General features: G+C 32.2%; 1 protein-coding gene across 3 annotated transcripts in view; it reads right to left on the bottom strand.

The window, feature by feature from the left end:
• Nucleotides 1-24597, bottom strand: part of LOC148626646 (uncharacterized) — a 71897-nt gene that overhangs the window by 30759 nt on the left and 16541 nt on the right. For 2 of the 3 annotated variants that reach the window (XM_088570809.1, XM_088570808.1), the window contains exons 2-6: nt 20149-20812; nt 13997-14042; nt 8343-8384; nt 6452-6523; nt 2675-2756 (exon numbers count right to left, since the gene is read on the bottom strand). In XM_088570809.1, coding sequence (XP_088426935.1) covers nt 2675-2756; nt 6452-6523; nt 8343-8384; nt 13997-14042; nt 20149-20410 — 504 coding nt within the window. In that variant the 5' untranslated portion in view covers nt 20411-20812. Of the gene's footprint in view, nt 1-2670; nt 2757-6451; nt 6524-8342; nt 8385-13996; nt 14043-20148; nt 20813-24597 lie in introns of those variants that run through there. The other variant, XM_088570810.1, reaches the window with a different exon arrangement.

Below are 24597 nucleotides of genomic sequence, written 5' to 3' on the forward strand. Positions count from 1 at the left end.
AAAGTTCTAATTCCAGACTGAAAATGTGTGAAATTATAGCATTAATTAAGCCATGAAACAGACTATAACGAAACCAATAAGGCAGAAAATATTTAACATTAAAGAGACTCTTTACTGTCAAGGCATTGCAGAGATGACTAGAAAAAAAAATGTTTTAACAGAAAATTGGAGCAATCATTTCATTCCATATCAGTAAAATCTTAATTAACTTTGTTTTTTTTTGCTTTTTGTCTGCTAATGTGATTATAACCAAATAATATAATGCTGCAAATCATTTTTGTATTTTCCAAAATATTACAATACAAATTGTATTTTATTTACACAACAATTAAGATGAATATCACACAGAGTAAATCTGTTATGATTTCTTCACACATTGTGGCTTGTCAAATTCCGAGTGATAGAGCATATAATGTTCCATGATTTCACACTTTATTCCTGAGTTTGAGAAACATCTTTTTTTATCATGGAAATTTACGTGTGCTATTCCTTGTAAGAAACAGGCAATAGAAGAATCATGTTAAAGAAGAGTAACTAAGAAGAAGGGTATAAATCTATAAATATAAATATATAAATCTAAATGTATAATGTAATAAATTTATGTGAGGTGGAGAATTAAGGAAACAACCATTCTATAAAATATATGAACAGATCAGAGAGCATGTGGAGTAATACCAAAAGGAATTGATCTTACAGATCTATTCGACGAATCAGTGACTGATCTGAAATTGGTCAATCACCGAAATGATATGGATTAATCACTGATCTGAAATGGATCAATAACTGATCTGAAATGGATTGTTGACTGACCTGAAACTGATTAATGATAGATCACAATCATATTTACATGGATCGGTTCAAGTACTGTATAGCTAATACAATGGTGATGTTCAGTAGAGTTGGTCTTCCCTTGATCATATGACAATAACCTGATGAACTGCTCTAGGTAGCTAGACAATTTAGAGGGGGATTAAAATGTTTTACCAAATAAATCAATACATATGAAATTGAAAAAATTTGAATCTCATTGAAAACTATCTAAAGCAGGTCTGGGAAAACAAACTGTATCCCCTGAATATACTGTCAACGTATCAATTTTCACAGTGGACTGAAAGGCATGAAAAAAAATACCCATGAAATTGTTTCTTAACACTATATAACATTAATCATTTGTTTAAACCACCAAAAATTTATAACCGAGAATATGTTCATTGTACAAAACCAGTGAAATTAGCAATCATGAAAATTAATAGGTTGACAGTAATTGATGTACTATAAGAATCTGAATTACTAAATTGGTTCCTTTACTCGGGACTAGGACAAAAGCCCCCCAAGGACAAAAGCCGCCCACCTTATAATAAGCTCAATGTTAATGTAAATATATATTTATTTTTATTTTTGTTTGTTTGATTTTTTTGTGTATTTTTTTCCTTTTTTTCTTTTTCTTTTGTTCTGACTGTTCTTTTTATACTGGCATTGCATTCTATTAATGTTTGTCTTTTTTTTTTGTGTGTAATTTTTAATTCTGTTCAGTTTATTTAGGAAGTTTTTGTTTGTATTAAAATGGTTCAATTTCTGTGTATTTTTTTTAAGGGTATACCTATATTTGATATTGTATTTCTTATTGCCAGAATCATTTGATATTTCATCAATGAAATAAAAAAGCTGCCAGTAATACACTTTTTAAAAAGAAAACAAAATGACTGTTTTTAGATATATTTCCGTTTTGAAGAGTGTATATTTGACAACTGTTATCATTTTATTGATAAAATATTGTCTTAAAAAGAAACAAAAAGTAAAAATGTTAACAATTTAGAAATTAAATTTCAAATTTTACACTTTCAGTACTAATAGAAATATTACTCATAATTGATAAAATAATTTCTCATAGGAGGCTTTTGTCCAGGGGTCTTTTGTCCTGATCCCCTTTTACTCATAAAGCATGTACTAGTAGTATAGGTTACAGACCACCAATTCAACCAATGAGCATTTGGAACGTACGCAAAAATAGTCCTACGCAGAAATTACCCCTGTTCCTCATAGTGCTGTGAAAAAAGTTCTCATCTTATTTAAAAAATTGAAACAGTTTCTGAAAGGAAAAACATTTCTGTACATTTTATAGGTGCATTTTGCTTCTTGTGATGTGAAGCCTAATCTCCATAATGATTTTTAAATATACCCCTATCTTGCGAAAACACTGGGATTTCCCATGCTATTTATAGACCCTTCACTTCCGGTGACCAGTACTGCACTGCAAGTCTGCTAACCCCACATGCCATTCTGAGGATTGTGAGCTGACATATGTAGAATCATGCTGATATATAGTCCTCTGCAGGTTAAAGTTAAGGTAAAGTCCAGAGAAGCCATTGAATATTGTCAAATTAGCATAGAAGCCTATGGGAAGTGGAATTAGTGGTTTTTAGCCTATAACGGAAACCAATTTTACTTGTGGATATAAATTTTTTTAAATTTGTTAAAACAACATGAGTTCATGGATTTCATTAGAACAATGCAGGTTTTAAATGGAAATTAAAGATTTAGGTGGAATTTTAAAAAAAATCTTAGGTTGTCATGCAGGACCATGGATGCAGCAAACTTGACAGCACCGGGAAAACTGGTAAGCCATGACAAAGTCACAACACCAAATAGAACTCTAGAGTGATGACATACTCACTATAACGGCATAAACAAGAACTGTACCGATGTTGTCGAAAAAAGTCCTGTCATGTAAACTCCATGCTGCTTCCAAAATAATCCTGAAAGTATGAAAATAATGTTTAAGATGAATGATGGTGTTGACACATTTTCTTCCATTCTAAGCCAGTGATTAAATATGCATTTGACTTTTATCCAGTTGACAGTGATTAAATTTCTGTAAGAGTTTTCCTGCCATTTTTCATTTTTTAAGGTTTTTACAGATTTCAAGAAAGAAACAAATTCTTATTAAGCCTTATCTTCATTTACATCATTTCAACGCACTTTATGGTAGAATAGAAATTTTAACATGCTAGCTAAAGATTGTATATTGGAAATCTTAATTTTACCATTTCGCATGGAGAACAAATTTTAACCACTCATTCATGACTGAAGGAGAAATTATATTTATGCCAATGTTTCGACTGTCACTGGTCAATAAAGTCAAAGTTAACTACCAATAGGGGCTCGAAGTAGCCTACATTCATCACCTGAAATCTGACGGCCATATATTATCAGTAGATCAAGTGAAACAAAAAGTAAATCTTTTATGGAGGTCCCCTGCCAAGGTCATGACACAGATGACCATAAAATGCAAAATGTCTTTCCCAAAATGGTTTCAATGGCAATTTAGAGTGATGTCCAATCAGTAGCTTAGATTTTCTCTAAGAAATAAACATTATATAAAATGTACTGTAGAAATCAAAATTAAGGGAGATAACTCTGTAAATGACACTTTATTACAATAGAAACTGTTGAATTTTCAATGTGGATTATCTCCGAAGAGCAGATAGATTTGAATGAATAATTATATATTTCATCATATACACCTATAAAGCAACTTAATAACAAAAATAAAAATGTGTAGCCTTTTTGAGGGGATGTATCACATATTAGAGAAATTGCATGATTCTTATAAAGACTACTACTCAAGTTTTCTATATCAAATACACAATCAAAACAATATTTTTTTATCAAACAGTGAAAATTGATACTGATGATTAAAGGGAATTTATTGGACATTTATTGTTACCTGCTTAATGCATGAAAAATTAAACAATAAAAAGGGGATGACAAAAGTTTAAAACTGCATAATAAATAACTGAAAAATAGGGCAATAATGGATACCCTGCCAAGTAATGGGAAAAAAAGGGGGTGGCAAAAACTACATTTTGCATTTTGCTGAAAATTAAACCATAACCTGTTTCATGCTATTTAACAACTGTACAGTTTAAAATAATTCTCAAATTATCATCTGGAAACTGTTGGGGGAAAGACACACAACTTTTCAGAGGGTATCACATTCCGAGTTGCAGGGGTATAAAATGGAAATTTGATCAAACCTGATCTGTACTAAACACTTGTGATGAATTTGAAAAAAAGCTCCTTCTATCTCTTCTTTTATCATTAGGAAATTACAAAAATGTTCAAAACAGCAAAATTCGGAAATTACATGTCATTTGATGGGAGGCTATCACAAAATCACCTTGTCCCTATGTGAGGTAGGGTATACATATATATACAGTGAAAATTTGTTTAAATGGAACAACTTTTGGACTTTCAAACTGGTTCAAAATACATTTAAAGTGATATGAAGAGACTTTAAGTACCAGTCCATATAAAATTCAGACACTGTCCATATTAAAGTGATTCATGTCTTTACAATCTATATATGGTATATTTTTACGTAACAGAAGTCCTTTCCATAGTCAGATCTGTACTTCTGAGAAAAATCAACCTCATCGAACAAAATTAAGAACGACAACTCTTGCAAAGTGCTAATTTCATGTACAGTCTGTATAAATTTTATTGCAAAAGTGCAACACCCAAATGAAAAACTATGACTGGTTATGTGGTCTGTAACTGATTCTGAATAAGAAATAAAAGTGAATTTGGTGGGTTTTTGACATGCATGAATCACCTGCCTGATTTTTATAAAGACAGCTACTTAAAAGGTGCCTTGTTTAGACAGGTATCAAAATCATTAAGTGTTTGGTTTAGACAGATTTCACTGTATAAAAAATACAACACTTCCGTATCGTACACTACAGTACAATTTCCACATGTCAATTGTCTACTGATACAATTATACGAAAATGGGTCAAAGACAGAAATGGCCATATTGCCATTAAGTCGGTCAACAGGAGTAGAAGTGGCACAGCCCTTTATATGGAACCCCATACAGAAGTTGTGGACCAAATATTTAGTGGCTGTGATTTATAGTTGCTGAGAATAATTTTAAAAAAGTATTTGCCCCACCTGCCCCCATTCACCATACTATAAGCCAATTCTGGAAAAAAATCTTGATATTTCAAAGATGGACACTTGCCACTTGAAATTTTTAAAACTAATGCAAATGTATTTGTATTTTCAGTCCAGCTTAAAACAGCTATTTCTATTTTAGTACATCTGTTAAGTATCCAGTAATTTTGTTTTACACATTTAAACCAGGTTGATAAAATTTTATTAGAAACTTAAAACCTTCCAGAAAGATATTTATTGCTTCACAATTTTGGTAAGATGAATAGAAAACTCAGCTTTTAAATTGCTTTGGACCCAATTTTGAACTTTGATGATTAAAAACACTAAAACTTTGTTATTTATATTACTGACAAATAAATTAAATATTCTGATTCTAATTGAATTTGACAATAAATCAGTCACAAGTGACACACTGTGCAATGTGATGATATTTATTCTATGATGATTTGTCATGAAATTTGTAATGATAATTATTTCTGCTCAGTTGTTCATAAAAAATAATAGAAATCTAACTTTCTCATTGACAACAACAGATTTTTAATTTAAATTCAATTCACAAAAATTTTGTAATTCAATAGGGAATGAGAGTCACATTTATATGTAGAAGCAAAACAGACAGACAGACTGAAAAAAAATTATTATCTTTTATATGTACTAATATGAGGCAAATGTAACCTTAAGAGGATGAAGTTGACTATAACAGATAATTATTATATTTCAAAGTCTTTTTGTCACTATTTTTTCTTTTTGTTGCCTGTTCTATACAACTTGATGGTTCTGGTCACTTCTAGATGCTTCTTGATACTCCTTGCCACTAACATAGAGACTGGTATTACTTAGTGTACATACTTCAGACTTTCTGGCTAAAGCCAAATGGCCTACTTTCATGGCATGTCAAAAATAAAAAAAAAGTCCCTGAATTTAAATAATTATTGACGACTGTACAATCAATGCTTTTTAGTAAAGAAGATATGAAAATATCAAACTTTCTATGGGAATTAAGCTCCAAAAGATGTGACAGACTGAAATCAAGCTCTCAGTGCTACCAAGCTATGACTATTTTGTTTTAAGGGGGTAGACCCAGGGTAAGGGACACAACTCTTACAAATCATTGGACCGTTTGTATTAAGCATTTTACATCGATCTTATGTAAGCATTAAAGTAACTGGAACTGATTTCAATCTGTTTCAAATGAAAGCTTGATAGGCTTTTGCGAAATTGAATATGATACAAACATATCACTGATTACAAGAGTTATGTCCCTTACCCTAGGTCTACATCCTTAAATATTGGCAGTTGAAGACGGTAGGCTACATGTAAATCGTCTGTTTCTTGATTTATTGTTTTGGTGATGTTCTTGAATTTTGATCCCTTAAAACTGTCTTAATGTTTTGATGCTTTGGTATTTTTAGCCGATATTCCTCCTACTTTTAAGGTACCTACTAAATAAAGTATCAAAAGGAAAAGTTCAAAGGTCAATCCCAAAAATACTTACGGAGGAAGGAGATACAAGAAGAAAAGTTCAGAGTTCATTCCAGGCATCAACTTCATGTCATGGATTGTAAACCTGTAATATACAAAGCTATACTGTAGACAATTGTTTTTTGTACATGGACACCGTTGTTACCCCATCAGAGCACGTGAGTTCATCCTCTTGTGCTGATGGTTTTTCATCCTCTTGTGCTGATAGGTTTTTGTGTGTATGTTTTTGTTCTTTTGTGTTTTGCAGTTTGGTGCCCCATTTTAGTAAAAGTACAAACAAAGCTATTACCTATTGTATATTTGTCAATGTTTTAAGAGGTCTTGCCAGAGAAAACCAGGCAAAACGTGTGATTTTTGTTCAACTGCCAAAAATTCAATTATTGATTTTTTTTCATGTTTTTGGGAATGCAAACTATGCATATGGTTTTTATTTTGCATTTTGGTAAAAAATATTTTCCCATATACATTAATAGGCCTAATTTGGTTGAACACTGTGTAAAAAGATGGAGACAGTATTTCTATAAACCACTGTATTTTGATAAAAATTGTAATGGGTGTAATGGTGTAATGGATTAACTTAAAATCTATACAAATCAATATAAAAATGATGAGAAAATCTGATATCACAGAAAATCAGTGAAAAAATAAACAGCTATGCTTAAGCAATTGGTACAACAGAGGCCCCCTTTTTGTGTTTAAAGTCCAATAACTCTGAAATGATAAATCAGAAAATATTTTAAAAAAAAAAACAAAGAAGGCTTTCTCCTATGAAGACAACTAATGTTTTCATTTAGTTATTATACAAGTTTGTGGACAGACAGACAGACAGACAGACAGACAGACAGCAGTATACCAGAAAAGGTCCATTAAAAACAGCCATGTCAAAACATAGTGAACAGGGAAATAACACTTCTTTAGTAAATTGTTCACTTCAAGTTTAAACAATAGGGTGATATACATGTAATTATCCCTAAACAACATGGTACCCAATTAAAGGCTTAGTTCATTTGTCTTTCTCTTTGGTGACAAATAAACACCTCCTAAAAAACAACAACAAAACAGAAACTAAATAAACATAACAAATGTGACTGAATACAATGGAAGCTTCAGATACTGAATACAATGGAGGCTTCAGGTACTGAATACAATGGAAGCTTCAGATACTGAATACAATGGAGGCTTCAGGTACTGAATACAATGGAGGCTTCAGATACTGAATACAATGGAAGCTTCAGGTACTGAATACAATGGAGGCTTCAGGTACTGAATACAATGGAGGCTTCAGATACTGAATACAATGGAGGCTTCAGGTACTGAATACAATGGAAGCTTCAGGTACTGAATACAATGGAAGCTTCAGGTACTGAATACAATGAAAGCTTCAGGTACTGAAAACAATGGAGGCTTCAGATACTGAATACAATGGAAACTTCAGGTTCAGGTTGCTTGTGCCCAATAATATCAGTATTTACATCAGAAATATACACTTAAAACTCTGCTTATCAATATTCATTATACATGTACAACAATTGCCTGTATTTGGCCATAACCATTTATTGTTAATGAGTTTGTGCAAATAAAGTATTTAGTGTTTTAAAGATGAAGAACATAAAGAACTCCAACTAAATTTATAACATTACAGCCTATTTCCGTGACCAAATCTTGCACTAATGGAAGTTTAAAAACACTTGTCAAAACTTATTAGTTGTTCTACAACTGCATTACAAAATGTACCAGTAAAAATTACATAGAACAATAACATACAATAAGAAATATTTCTATAAATCATGTAATTGTAAGTAGCATGACTGTCCATCAAATGTATTTCCTAAGCTGACAACTTTACAGGGAATTATAAATACTAATTACCATCTTTGGAATGGTTGACCTTCAAATAACCTTACCTTAAAATGGCCCCAACAATAATTCCTAAGATGATCAATAGGCTGGAAAGAAAAGAAATTCTTAATCATTTAATTGTAGACTGTTCATAAGGAGTAGATGAGGTAATTCTACAGCTTAACATCCTTATACAGTGGAACATAGTTTTCATTTGTTATATATGTACTAATATAAAAGTTGCAATCAGAACAGCGCTCAGCCTATTTCCCAGAAAAATGCTGAGTGATATTCCAGTTGATAAAAGGGAATGAGGGCAGCTTTAGCCACCCTAAAATTAAAAAAAAAACCATTTCATACAATTTTGCTATATAGTGTAATTATACCATAAAGGGTATCTCATCATTTCTATTTTCTAAAGCCAGTTCGAACTGAAGTAGTGGATCTGTACTTAAAAACTGCCCTTACTTTAGAATGTACTGTGAGATCTTGAATATCATGTCAGTCTGAAGTGTTAAATAAATCATGATTGTTCCATATCAGGATTAAGACTGAGCACTCTGATAAACATTGGGTAATATAATACACATATTTCCTATATATGCAATGAATGACATTCATATGAAAGTTCATATAAATCAGATGAATTGTTTAGGAGGAGTCCCGTAGGCAAACAGACAGCCAGACAGACAAATTCGTAGGAAATGTCTTCAGATCTTTTTTGTTAAATACACTAACTTATACTCAGGTGTAGATAACATAGATAATATTTACTAATACTCAGGTTTTCTTGGATAACATAATTTTATACTCAGATGTTCTTCGGTAACATAATTTTATACTCAGGTTTTCTTGGATAACATTATTTTATACTCAGATGTTCTTAGATACCATAAACGTATACTCAAGTTTTCTTAGATAACATTAAGGAGTAATCAAGGGAACCATACATACAAAGTAACAAAAGTAAATGAGCAACTCGGACTCCACTAAAAACTGGGAGCATGGACCAGGTGCACCGGTATGATAAGCATCCTCTGCTTTTCTAGAAACACCCACCGAGTTGCTCATAAAAAGTCAAGTCCAAGGTAGACAAACGAGGAAAGGAAAACCATGACCCGTTGAATAAATCAGTTTTCATGGTGCTGATGGATACACCATAACGATCCACGAGTTCATGATGACGACCATAAAACTTCTGTAGTGATGACTTCAATCTTGTAGCAACATAACCCTGTTCCAGAAGCCTATTTGTTAAGAGTTCTAGCGCGATACAAATATACTCAGGTGTGTCTTAAAAACCAGATTATTATAGCATAAAATTTTCTGGATGTAAACTAACAATGAGCTTCACTGTATCTATATTTATATATTTCCTTTCCTTATTTTGCAAATAAAATACAGGGAAAATAAACAGCTAAGAATAAGTGATAGTCTATGACTGTGTTAGTTGTGAAAATAAAAAGTGGTATCCTGAAATGCGAAAATAAGTATCTATGGTTTAGCAAAAATCAAAGAATATTCACAATGAACTAGAACATTTATATTATAAGTTTTTAAAAAATGTACATGTAGGAATTCCCAACAAGATGAACTTACTCATCTTAATAAAAACTGAATGTATTGTAAAAAAAAAAGGTATGGTTACTGTAAATTAAGATAGTATTGCATGAATTTGTTTTTGTAAGTATTATTAAAAACTAAAAACATGGTGTTATTTTACTCTGGAATTACTTAGGATCAAAGTAAGTATTATATTTTAAGTGCATGCCTTAATCATATACCTTGTAAGTACGGGTTAGTTTAATAACATTTTTTTCTTATTTTCTAAATTCAAAACTGATTTCCCAAAAATGTGTTTAAAATATAATTAAAGTGTTTTCCCATAACAAGAAGTTCAACTTTAATTTCGTATAGAAAAAGTTGTAAATGTGAGTTATAGTTACAGAGACTTTACACTCTGTCCGATTAAAACATGTTAAATTATTTCTAAATTTAAAATAAGCTTTCATTATCAGAAGTCCTTTATAAGTAATCAGTCTAGCCACAAATCATTTTCCCTGTACTGTGTGTATCATTAAGTATACATGTACAGCCTAATAACTTGTTATTCACCAATATTTTCTGTCAGACAGCTATCTTCATGTCATCTTTGAAGTATTGTATTATTTCTACTGGTAACTTACAATATGGAAATTCAAATGACTGCTATTACACACTGTATTAATATTTCATTAAAACAATTTGTGCTTCTTGCAGTTTCTTGTATATCCAAGATAAATTGCTTTTACAAGTCTAAACACCGAAATCAAATTCAAATTTCCACAAATTGTAAAAATATAAAAGAACTCATTATAGCAGATAAAAGATCCATGGCTTTTGTGAAATTAAATTTTTTTCCGGTAATAATTTCTCCATCTAGCGGTAATTCATCTTCTGCAAGGGTCATAATTACATCGACATTATCATCAGTTATAAGATCAGTGACTGCTCTTTTCCCCCTTTGGTGAAATGCACCATGGGAAATTGAGTGATGTGTATTGAATCAGTAACAGAGACCTTTAATAAATCATAATTTTCCAGCCATTATTTATCAAAGCTTATTGTAACATAAGAAAAGTTCTCATCAAATCCCAACTTGAATTATTTATAGGAATTGTTTGAACCATTTGTCATTAAACAAATTGTTTGGTAATTTAAGAACCAAAGCCATTTTTGCACTGAACAGAGGACAGTAACTTTTCAGTAGAAAATTTGTTTTTGATCAATACATATGACCCTAGTTTCTTGGTGTGGAATAAACAACTGAACTAAATCACATAATATGGACAATCTCTCAACTAAAAAAATATAAAGAAATAAAAAAGAATAGAAGACATTGATAAACAAAAAAAATTATTTCAATGTGATTTGAACTGTGTGAAGAAAATAGTCTTGAACCATAAATATGTTTGTCAAATGGACAAACAACAAGTAGTTGGTGATCTGCATGAGAAGTAAAAATCATACGCAGGCAAAATTATTTAAAATGATTTTCACACAAATTTCACATGATTTTCACCTGAACTGAGCAATTAAACTCTGTGAGAGAGTTCACATGAAATTCTGGTAAATTTAGCCTTCACGTAAAATTCATGTGAAAATCATGTTAATTGAATTTTACATGAAAATCAAGATAATATCATGTGAAGTTCACATGAATTTCAAGTGAAGCTCGATTATTATGAATTTCACGTGAAGAACAATTGCCTGTGTACTACCATTATTGACTTGCTCAAAGTCTCCTACTATATATGAAACTGATATTTCTATGTAATTTAGCTCATGAATGCTGACTGATGTCAGCTATCATCCATAAAAAGTTAGTAGATATGCTATCAGTGGGATACATACATGTGATTAATTTTCTTCATTATTCATAAATATGAAGAGCATAAACCTTAGGAACAGTTCATGAGGGAAATTTTACTCCATTGACAATGTCTCATTTAGGAGATTTTTATGTAAAAGCAAATTTTTTATGTAAATTTATTTAGTATTTTTTTCAAAGAAAATAATGTAATTTTAAACAAAATCTTCCCACAAATCTTACATTTTTATATTGAGGATTCTATATTTTTCATTGATTTTGTGGGAGTCTTCTCCTCCAAATGTGGGAGGGTTAGCAAAGAGATGGACTTGTAGCATTAAATATAGTCCAACAGAAAAACTGAGAGATCATTCCAATCTAATATCAAAGTACCATGGAAGAACATGGGGGCATGAACTTATTGATAGACAGACAGACAGACAGACAGATTGAGAGATATACAAGATAAACACAACATGATTTGTCTGGAGACAAGAATCTACCATTGTTTATTAAGTACTTCTCTGTCTAACAATCAGGCAAATGTAGTACATGAAGAAATATACCCAGAGATTTCATTGCATTATCCTAATATTTATATCTCATAACCTCCAGAAATAACCAGTTTGCCTTTTTAAGATATTATAGGTAAAATTTAGTTGTAATGCACTATGGAAAAATGACAGGAAAATTTTCCAGCACTTTTTCCGTATATAAAGCTGACAATTTTCATCCTGGTGGGGTTGTTGTCACTATGACATACTCATCCATTCTCTTTATAAGTAGTAAAAAATGTCACACATGCTTAAACAAAATTTAGATAGTTTTTGGTTGTTTTCTTAATGTATTGAATATATTTAAGGAAAAAAAAAGACCAAATTGAGAAAAATGAAGTGCCACCCATTGCACTATTCGTAAACGGAATGGTACTTAAGTGTGGTCAATTTAAGGTCTAACGGCAGATACTCAAGGAAAAAATATGAACAATCAAAACCCAGATAGTACTAGCCAAACAGGGCTATCATATCACATCAAATGGGAGAAAAATATTTGATTCTAAAGAATAGGGGAGGTAAAATAGGATTCCTTTTCTTTGGAGCAAAGATGACCCAGGAAAACAGCAACAGTCCATGGGAAGGCATGTCAAACTATTCATTCTGTGTGTTTTTGGGGAAAAGCAGCAAATTTCGAGTCTTTGGTATATTGAATTGGCCTGAATTTCAAGTACTAGCAACCTCTTCAGTCTTGCATGTATGGAGACAAGCACAGTGCCATAAGACAAGAAAAGCAGTATAGAGTACAGTGGCAGATCCAGAGATTTGGAAAAAGGAGGGATTCCCAGCTATTTTTGCTCATGTTAGCTAAAATGTCACACAAAAACAACATTTTCCAAAAAAAAGAGGGTATTAACCGTGTTATCATCACTCTGGATTCACCATTAGTGTACTACAATTTTCTGATGGAGAAGTTTCTCAATTCAATCAGGTATGGTAATCTGAATAGCTGCCAACTGTATAATACCTGTAATACATGGATTTTAAAAACTGTACTATTATATGGGCATTTTAGGGTCATGGTCATTATAGAAAATGACTTTACAAAATCTTTATGACCACAGTGTGAACCGTTGGTATATATGAAACATGGAGAGACTTTTTTCTATCGCCCAATGTATACCTTCATTATTTTTGCAAAAAGATGGAAAACTTAAAGACTCGCCACTCCTATGGAGGGGTTCTAAGATGTCAAGATGGACATTCAGACAAAAATTTGCAAATTATTTTTCAAAAATGGAAACATTATTAAGGTAAATTTTCATTTATATACTACCCCTTTAAATACGCAAAAAAACCTTTCATAAAAAATAAATTTGAATCTACTCACACATAAAATTCACATGAAACTTGCATGATTTTCAACTAAACTTCATATGGAAGCTACATTATATACGTCTTCTAGACACACAATGGAATATAGTCCACTTCCCTAATCTCCTTTCGTCTCAAGTGTAACCCTTGACTGGGTTCAAAATTCATTGCCAGATTTAAATAAAAAACTGTCATGTGAAATTCACAAGAAAACCACATGAAAACTAACTGAAGATGTTTGCTCAGTTTCGACAGAGATTACACATTGTTGAGTAAATACACATGCCAAAATAAATGTCCAGTAAAGGGGTTTTTTTTTGGTTGGAGGTTGGGGGTGGGGGTACATTAAATGGGTATGCAACATTTATTTATATGTTCTCCATTTTAGTGGCAAGTGAGACAATAACTGAATACTAATCTACAGTTCTGCTGGATTAAGTGTTAACTGATTCAGGTCCTCGGAGCATGTTTAGAGTAGAGAGGCTTATATCTAAGCACTTACCATGATTCTGGGACCCTTGACGACAGAAAGTCAGCATGATGAAAACCTGAAATATAATTGAATAAAGTGTATAAACCTAAATATATACAACAACAGTACACGATTGTTACTTCGGGTAAAATTAGACAACATAAATGGCCAGTCTGCGGATAAACAATAGATAAATTGAGTCTCTGTGAATTGTTCTTGATTCTAATGGATCTAGTTTCTTCATGTTCATGAAAAGACACAGTCTATATCTTGCACATAATGGCAACTATAATGTGGAGTAATATTCTTCTGTGACGTTGGTAAAATTGGGTAGAAAATAAGACCATCATGTTGCAGTGATGTTGGTTATATGTTTATTGCAGTTTTACCACAGCCTTTGAAGCATGTCTTACTAGAAGTAGAATTAAAATAGTACAGGTCATAAAAAAAAATCATGCCTTTTAAGCATAATACAACAAATCAGACCAGATCTTTAAATTTTATTGATAAAAAACTATTAGAGCAGGAAAAGGGGAATTCCTTTCAGAGGAGTTGGGGAAACATGTAACACAAGGCCCCAGCGCCACAAAAATTGAAAAATTAGTCAAGTCTGAGAAAATTCTCAATTGTTGTGACAACTTTGATTGGAGTTATCATGGAAGTTACGAATTATATGTCTTTAACTTCAGTATTTTTAAAGTTTGTAGTGCTCACGCAAGGAGAAACATACCAATATTACACAAAACCCACCGCCACCTCTATCATTGATAAATAGGAATTATGAATTAAAACATTAAGTATACAGCACAACTGATCATGCTTAAGCTTCACACTAAATTCCATAGAAATTTTTTATCAGGAAACATTTTCCACACTAATTTCAGGAGGAACAAAAAAATAGGAAAATAAAACATTGCAAATATAAGCACCTGTGAAAATAAGTTGGTATGTGGCTTTCAGATGATATACCAAAAGCATCAAGACATTAGAAATACAAATTGTAAAAGTTTCCAACCTTGTGAAAGATAAAGCAGAAAGACACCAGTTGTCTGCTATATGCATACTTAGCAAATAATCATGGAAGAAGGCATCAATAATTGCTTTGATGATAGCATTGATCAGAACTTCATCTGCAAGCAAGGCCAAAGGGTAGTATTGTGATATTTTTGAACATTCCTGTTTAATTTTATTTCTCTGTGAAGTGTTTTTATTCATAGGTAAAAATGGATTTCCTTGTTTTGAAAATTGTTTTTCTTTATCAGTTCATGTAAGTAAATGTATACAAAGTTTTATGGTTTAGATTACAAAGTTAAATTAAGTACCATGGCAGATAGAGGGGGTTTTGGGGTTGGACAATTTTGTTAATTCCAGGAAAATTTGGGCAAAACGAGCAAATAATGGCTGGAAGGCCTATGTTTGTTCACTATAATTTTTGTGTGCAGAGTAACAAATAGTTTAAAAATCAAAAACATCATTTTTTGTGATAAGCTTCATGATTCACCCAATGCACTAACAGAAACATCTCCAGGATTTGAAGTTACATGGGGCACAGGTAGGTAAATGGGAAGAGCAAGGGTAAAATTTTTAAGAACTATTTTTGACTATTTGCCCTTATAAATGAAAGGATGGATTGTTTACATTTGTTACTAGAATTGATTTGTGAAATACTTTTGCCATTTTTTTACCTGTTTCATCAAAAGCTATGCCAATATTTAAAAATGCACTTCACCACTTCAAATCCTTTAGTGCTAACAACTCCTTGTTACCAAATGCTTTTGGTACTTCCAGCAAACATGCATTCCTTTAACTATTCTCACTTCTTTGAAAATGAAAATACGAAGATATTCCTATCCATAATTTTCAGGCAACCCTATACAAAATACTAGAATAGAAGCATCACCAACAAAATGGAAACCTTTGTTTCAAATAGATTTAAATTTTAGATATATGAGAAAAAACTTCGGACTGACCCCTTTGTTCTAATTTTAGTAACAGCAGCCAGTTTCTTGGATGAAACAATAATCCCCACTACAGATCTATGACGAATACCCTAAGGAATATTCATACCAAGTTTAGTTCTAATTGGTCTGGTAATTTCAGAGGAGAAGATTTTTGAAAGAAATACCATTTACTAGAGACTGAAACATGATATAGGCGTCAATACATATATTGTCTTGCAAGACAAAAAGTCGACCTATATAAAATTTGTATGTGTTAACTTGTGGTGAACTTAATCATTATCTCCCTTTTTAGGAATCTGACAATAATGATTTTATTTCATCAACATCAAAAATGATGCCTAGCCTTCCTGTTAAATTTCATCAAAATTCTTTGAATGGTAACGTGTTGTTAAACCAAGATTTAACATATAAAACCCTTAAGCAGGCATTGGACTACAATCATATTCCTTCAGTTTAGGAGTTTGCATACATGTAAAAACCCTAAATTACAGCAATCAGGCAAGAATAATATTTCTTTATGTACTTCACATTATGATGCCCAACTTCCCAATAAAATTTCATCAAATTCCCAACTGGCCAATAGACAGACAGATTCATATATATCCCCTAGACATTGTTTGCAGGGGGTATAAAAATTGAAATAACAAAAATAAAATACAAAATGGAGCTGCCTCGCTTCCTTCAGGGCATCAAGTTCCTTCAAAAGATATAGTTATCACACACTCTGTTGATAGACTAAGTCTTAACAGACACAGAGACAGAACTTGGTGTTTAATTATCTGTCTGCCATATATGTATATATGACTTCTAATGAGCTTTGTTCCAAAATGGAACTAGAATGACCAGAGGTGGATCCAGTTTCTTAAAAGAGGGACCCGGACTCTGTCATGGCTCAGTGAATTCCCATATCAACTAAATATTTCTAACTCCCCCATCCCTGATCCACCTATGAGAGTACATATGTACTAATAAAGTTTTCCCTGAATTTTTAATAAGTTTTCTGTCTGTTTGATGGAATGAGTTGGTTTCCTAACATCTGTCTCATTTAAAAAAAAAATTGTCAGTGTCGATGACATTCAACTCTGAGTGATGTTTAATAATTTTTCTCATTATTTCATTGTTAAGTATAGACCAATTAGCCGTATCTTTGTAACCCACATTTATATTACTTCCTTATATGTAATCAGGGAGCTATTTCAATTAATAAATATTCCAGAGCTACCCTACTTCCAATCAAATTACCTCAAAATTGCAGTCTATGCAATATTACGCTCATATTAATACTATCTATGGTTATTGTAATTAATGTTCATACTACCTCCAAAGACAATATTCACAATATTACATGCAAGACAATAATATCTAATTTACAGTAATTAACGAGTTATATTTATTGAGTCTCTGATGATTACTTTATTGGAATGATTAGAATACATTCCATACAGAAGCAATAGACAGAATTCAATTCAGTTTCCATCAGGTGTTAAATCAGCTTTGTAATTATCCTTTTGTTGGAGGAAAATTGTCCATATACACTACAGCATGGTGGATTGTGTGATTTCCACCTCACCACAGTGTAGATTGATATCTTACACTGCATAATGATGATAGTTGAACAATACACCCCCATTTTTTATTGTGGGGACACAGAAACAGCTTTGTTTAACCACATGATACAACTACTGCCCTATTTTTCATTGTTTACATGTTGACAAAAACTAAATTTTCAAATATATATGGGTACACTTCAGTGGCAGGGGGGAGTGGGGCATCCTGAAACCCCTTCCTTTGAAATAAAATAAACCTGAACAGTTGAGGCAAGTATAGGTATACCATTCAAACTTGATACACCTTCGATTTTTAACTTTCTGAAGACAGTTGAACTTTTTTGGCCTCTAATTCTTAAATGATTCCTCTCACATCCTTCAAAATCAATCTTAACCTTCTTTTGGAGGTATGATACTTTAAAATTTGTGGTAGAATTTCATAGATTCATTCCCTTTTATCTATCATCAAGAAATCAGAATAAAAAATCTAATTTCTGGCCGAACTGTGGCCCTTAATTATTCATTGGTACACATCACAACCCGAAAAATCAATCCCTTTCAGAAGTATAGCACCATGCAGTACAATGAAAAAGTGATCAAATCACATTTACACAAGTTATTACCTGGATATCAGGAAATGATTCTTTCTAACCCTTTTTTGGCCTCTAATTGATTCAAGTCATAGCCCCAAATGAATTTAACCCTTCCTTTGATTGTATGGCACTTTACTTTGTGGTACAAATATAGAAAGATCCAATTAATTATGTAGATATCAGGACAATGCTTGTTTCTGGTCCCTATTTGGCCCTTCATTCCTAAACAGCTCAAATCAATCCAAGATTGATATTTGTGGTCTAGAATTTTGTGGAACAATAATCATAAACATCCATATGCATTCTTAACAATTGGAGTTTTATACTTAAATTCTATGAAATGCTTATTTTTTGCCACTTTTTACCTCCTTGATTCACACACATCAGCGCTTATCATACTCTAAATGCATACTGAAAATTGAAAGATGCTCAGTTACAAAACCAATTTTGTGTTTCATCAAATTCTTCGTAAAACCAATAAATATAGACTCTAAAAGAAGCCCTTTCATGATACTACACCACTTTAATGACATGGCAGTCATTTTAATTTAAAGCAAATTAAATTCTATAGCAGAAAGAAATATAATCTTCAAAAATTGTCAGATGATTTATAGTTTAGAAGAGAATGAAGTCCTCCAGGAAATAAAGCTGTTATAGATTCTTAGAAAACATTCTATCCAATAAAAATCTTTCAGCATCAACTGCCAAATGGATTTTTTTAAATTGTTAGGAGTTATGAAACACTGTTAATGTGCTTTTTTCCCGACACAGTCGGTATAGTTTCGCTTTTTACCCTTTGACCTTAAAGACCCTCCTCCATTGGAAATGCAAGTGACCTGATCAGAAGTCTGCTTCCCAATTGGCCAAATATGGATAACTTAGTTGTGTTCGAAAAACTGTATCGAAAAATTGAAATTGCGTGCCATATGTGTTATTTCCTGTATGAAATGCAGAAAATTAAAAGAACATATTTTACTGTGTCCGTTATCTTTTTTTTAAAGATAGTACTTGTTTATTATAATTTGTCTAGTATTTTTTATGTACATAACAAAGTGTGGCTTTGATATATAGAGAAAATACCCCTAACAATGTAAGAATCTTAGGTTTTTGACAGTTATATGCCCTTTAAATGTATTTTCAGTGCATTTCAATGAAATTGTAACTCAGTGGTCCAGCATGATAAGGAAAATCTTGTCTGTTATTGATTCTGATGGTGCAAATAGTCAAATTACACTATTAAAATGATGTGTTTTTTCATACCATATTTTGCCTGATTCTTACAGGGACTGTCACTTAAAACCCTTACTCATACATATACACATAAAGAATACAGCAGCACATGAACATACATGTACAACATGCCCCACCCCTATTTCTAGAGTTTAAAGACTCATTGAAACAGAAAATCAGGAATGAATGACAAACTAGAAATCTGTGGACAATGGATGTAAGGTAAATTCAAGTTTTTTTTCAGGAAAGAGGAAGTTGAAGTCATGTCAGTCAAAAACACATCCCACCACACAACATGCCTGTAAAAAGCTTAATATGATATATCAAGAACTTGTGATTAATAGTAGCAAAAAAAAATTGATAAAAATATATAAGGAAAATTCAAATCTTTTTGGCAAACAAGAAGTTGTCATATGAGAACAAAACACATTACCCATGATTCAGCATTCCCATCTGCCTGTGATTTACAGAAACTGATAATTTTCTCACCCAAAATAGTGTGTTACGGATATGACAGAATGACAAAATGACTAAATGAGGGACACATGTTAAAAGGTATAACCCCCTCCCCCCCCCCAATGAAGGGTTATTCCTTCCATGATGACAAACATTTATATAACGAAAAATACTAGAATCCCTAAAAATGCTTGTACATCTTGCAAGAAGTGGACAGACTGACAGACCAGTACAGGTTTAACATAAGGCATATGTAAAAAAAAAATAGGAGTTTTAAGGATAGATTTAAAAATCTGATCAAATGTCCTAACCATAAATGACCTATTTATCTTCCCTGCTGAGTAGTTTAAGCCCTAAAAAACCTGAAAAAAAGAATTAAAACTGCAAAGGCTTACCTAATTTGGAAATTCCTGCTGCAAACAGGAACACAGAAATGAGCAAGGGCTGAGCTACATAATCGTAACGAAGACTGGCAAGATGTATACCATGACTCTCGTGGTCATCATGGTGTGTCGAATCGTTGGAGGTATGGTTGCTGGTGTCATTGCTGGTGTTATTGGCTGGAACATTGTGACTTGTTGTCTTTTTGGTATGAACGACAGATCCAAGAACACCACATATTCCCACTAATATAATTCCCAAGTAGAAGACCTTCATGGTTAAACTCTAGGACATTCCCCTCTAGGTAGTACCACCACTTGGTAAAGTTTTATGACATTCTCTTGGCTATAGATCAAGGAATTAGGAAGGTTTGTTACATGTATTATTCACGACCATTTACCATCAATTCTAATCTCATCAGCAAAAAAAACACTTGCTCTCTGACTATCGCTGAATACCAATGCTATCTGTCTGTCACTCTCAGGGAAGATTTCCTGATAATTAAGCCTCAAATTGTACACTTGGCAACTGGATCTGTCAAGCATCAAGTAGTGGTCATCATATTTTACCACAACAATAATTATCATATTAAGTTACTACTTTTTTGTAGGATGTTGGTAAAGATTTCCCATATTTCTGCTGTGTCCCATGAGAGACTAGCGTTCAATGTAATATTCTCTGGAAAGTAAATAATTGAAAAGGTTAGATTAAGGAATCGAGAAGTAGTTAATTAGTGTATTAAAATACTGCAATTTTCATTTCAAAGAATGTGTTTTAGTTAGGTGATACAACAGAACATTTATCATACAACAAATACCATGCTTTTAATGTAGAATGCATCTATTAAGTAGGTAGACCTAGGGTAAGGGGCATAACTCTTACACATCATTGGAACGTTTGTGTAAAGCACTTTTCATCATTCTAATCTAAGGATCAAAGTAACTTAAATTGATTTCATTCTATTTCAAATGAAAGCTTGATAGGCTTTGGCGAAATTTAATATGTTGCAAACATTTCACAGCCTTCATATAAATGACACTAAAATACAATAGATTGGATTTTCCATGTTGATTATCTCCTAAGAGCAGACAGACCGGAATGAATAGTTATACATTTCATCATATAGACCTATCAAGCAACTTAATAATAAAAATAAAAATGTGTAGTCTTTTTTAGGTGTATCACATTTTACAGAATTTGCATGATTCTTAGCTGGAGTGCTACTTAAAACCTGTGTTAACCAAACAAACCTTTCAATTCCAAATGAAATTTGGTTTGAACAGGTTTTACTATTGAACCTTTTTCTAAAACTAAAGAAATTTTACCTTTATGTTGAATCAATTATGATCTGCTTCAGAATGAATATGCAACTAAAAAGTTTTTTCAGACATATATCTGAAAATCCAAACAATTATTGCAGAAAATATGAAAAAAATGAAACCAATTCAACAGCCAATAGTCCAAACTTGCCAGACTAATTTTTACATAGCTTTGTCAGTTATAAAATGTGAAATAAGCAGTTTCAACACTGATTTTCCTTACTTAAACAAGACTGATTTTTAATGGAAAGAAAATATAGAAACTTTAAAGACGACACCTTTATATAAATCAAATAGAAAAACTGCTCTAATCAGCAATATTTGAAAATGTCAAATAGCTCATCTGTTTCTTTGGTCTTCCTGATCATAAACACTCATAATATAATACCATTTAATAACTCTTTCTGTTATATCATACCATGCTGTGCACGAATGCCCTATAAAGTTTCCTGCATCGTTACCAACTGTTAATAATATTTTACAAATTAATTTTCAGACTTCTATTTTCCATAACAAGCACATGGTACTACTCAAATATCTAATAACCTTACATGATGTGGGTTGAAACTCCAGGAATAATTCTGTAATACAATGAAACCTGGCTAAATCAAACACTGAATTATTCAAAAACCTGTCTAAACCAGAATCTAATTTAAAGGTCTCTTTTAACTTGAATAATTCAAACCCTCACTGTCATCGATTCTCTCAGACTCACAAGAATGTAGCGATCGAGATAATGGAATACAACAACTGAATTATTCAGGTTCGTCTTTTTTTATCAATTCAACGTTTTGAACCTTAGTAAACACCAGTTTAAACCATTCAATTTCTTATGTTCAAAAATGTTTCTGTTAAGGCAGTTCTCACTGTATATTTGCCAATAGCTGATTTCAATGTTATTTCTATCTTTCATTAAGGAGAAACCTAAAATAATGAAGTAATATGTCAAATCAATTAACATTAAAGAAGTAATATTTCTGATTATTTGCCATTTATGGCAACAAAAACAAAAAATAGCAGAACTGTATGCATGAAATAAATACAATAGACAATATTCATGATATTTGTTCAAACTTCAGTAGTTTGTTGATGACATTACATTCTTCTTCATTTTATACAGCAGACAAAGCCAAAAACAACACTGTTTTTGTCTGCTGAACGTTTTACATCCAATATTTATTATCAGAGGTAGACAGAAAATAATAGCAGTGATAAGACCTATACTGCTACCACACTCTCCAAAGAAGAGATTGCTATCTTCTTTTGATTTCTCTACCAAGGACGATGACTGTAACTTACCGTCTATGTACTGGATTCCTAAACTCCACAAGAATCCATACAAACGTTACATAGCTGGATCTGCAAATGTACCACCAAACCTCTTTCAAAACTTTTAACTTTCATACTCACAGCTGTCTAAGAGGGTCTGCAGTCCTACCACAACACTTGTTACATCCGTAGTGGTATTAATTCAATGTGGATCTTGAAAATTTCAAAAGATCTTATTGAAACAATCAGTTCAAGAATATAACCAAAATATAATAGCATTAAAACCTATGATTTTTCAACACTGTATACTTCTATTCCCCATACTCAGTTAAAATCCAGACTTAAAATCATTATACATCATTGTTTTTCCAAAAAAAATGGTAGACCTAGATACAAATATATAATTCTTGGTAGAGATTCCTCATACTTTGTATAGTATAATTCAAAATCATCTTCCAAATATACAGAAGATGTTTACAAAATGCTGGAATTTTTAATCGACAACATATTTGTCCAGTGTGGTGGACGCCTTTTTCAACAAACGGTTGGCATTCCAATGGAAAAAATTGTGCTCCTCTACTTGCTGACCTATTCCTTCACTCTAATGAGGCTGACTTCATAGCTGGTCCGATCCAAAAGAAAGAATATCATTTAGCTAGATCCTTTAATCTCGGTTTCCACTATCTAGATGACGTATTATCTTTAAACAATCCTAATTTTGGGGATTTGATACATCGCATCTATCCCAAAGAACCTGAGATAAAGGATACTACAGACACTGTGAAGTCAGCTTTATATCTTGACCTACATTGTACACTTAGAAAAATGGTAAAGGAAAACTATTGACCAAATTTTATGAAAAACGTGATGACTTTTCATTCAGAATTGTCAACTTTCCTTTCATCTGTGGCAACATCCCTTCAGCACCTGTGTATGGAGTGTTCATATCACAACTCATACGTTATGCCAGAGCTTGCCGAAACTACGCAGACTTTTTGTATTGCGCTAGAGTTCTAACAAATATGCTCCTGAAACAGGGTTATGATGTTACAAGATTGAAGTCATCAATACAAAAGTTTCATGGTCGTCATCATGAACTTATGGATCGTTATGGTGTATCCATCTGCACCATGAAAACTGATTTGTTCAGCATGTCATAGTTTTTCTTTCCTTTTTCTTCTACCCCACACTTGACTTTTTATGAGCAACTCAGTGGGTACTTCTAGAAAAGCAGAAGACGCTTACCCTGTCGGTGCACCAGGTCCATGCTCCCAGTTTTTAGTGGAGTTTGAATTGCTCATTTGCTTTTGTTACTTTGTATGTATGATTTTAGTTACTCCATGTTCTTTGTTGTGCATGTCTGTTTTCCATGTCTGGTCTTTGTCCCTGGATTACATTCTTTTGATTACCGCTATAACCTTAGTTCCCTTGATTACTCATACATATTGTCAATATTCCACATTTCCCTTGAGATTTTCTTTTATCCCGATGCAGTTGATATTAAGTTCGCTTTGACATCACGTGACATCCATAATGCTTAACCATGGCAACATAACCAATGGAGCTTACAACCTCACATTTCATTGGACAAAAGTGATAGTAACCGTGAAGTTCAAGGCTTCATTTGGGGTACTGGTGTCCGGAATATTTTTGATCACAATTATATATTTAAATTATGAATAGTCTTAAATATATAGAATAATTGAAAATAACTTACTTGTTTAACCAATTACGAAATACGAAGCATAGCACAAAGAACAAACAGATAATCAAATAAAATCTAAATCATATTTGGAATGAACAATGGAAGAAAATGTGTCGGCTATCTTTTTTTAAAGATAGTACTTGTTATTTCATTAGACTGAACCATGAAAA

The sequence above is a fragment of the Perna viridis genome, chromosome 2 (assembly GCF_037379345.1).
Source record: "Perna viridis isolate PV_CMFRI_1.1 ecotype Kerala chromosome 2, ASM3737934v1, whole genome shotgun sequence".
Taxonomy (NCBI): Eukaryota; Metazoa; Mollusca; class Bivalvia; order Mytilida; family Mytilidae; genus Perna; species Perna viridis.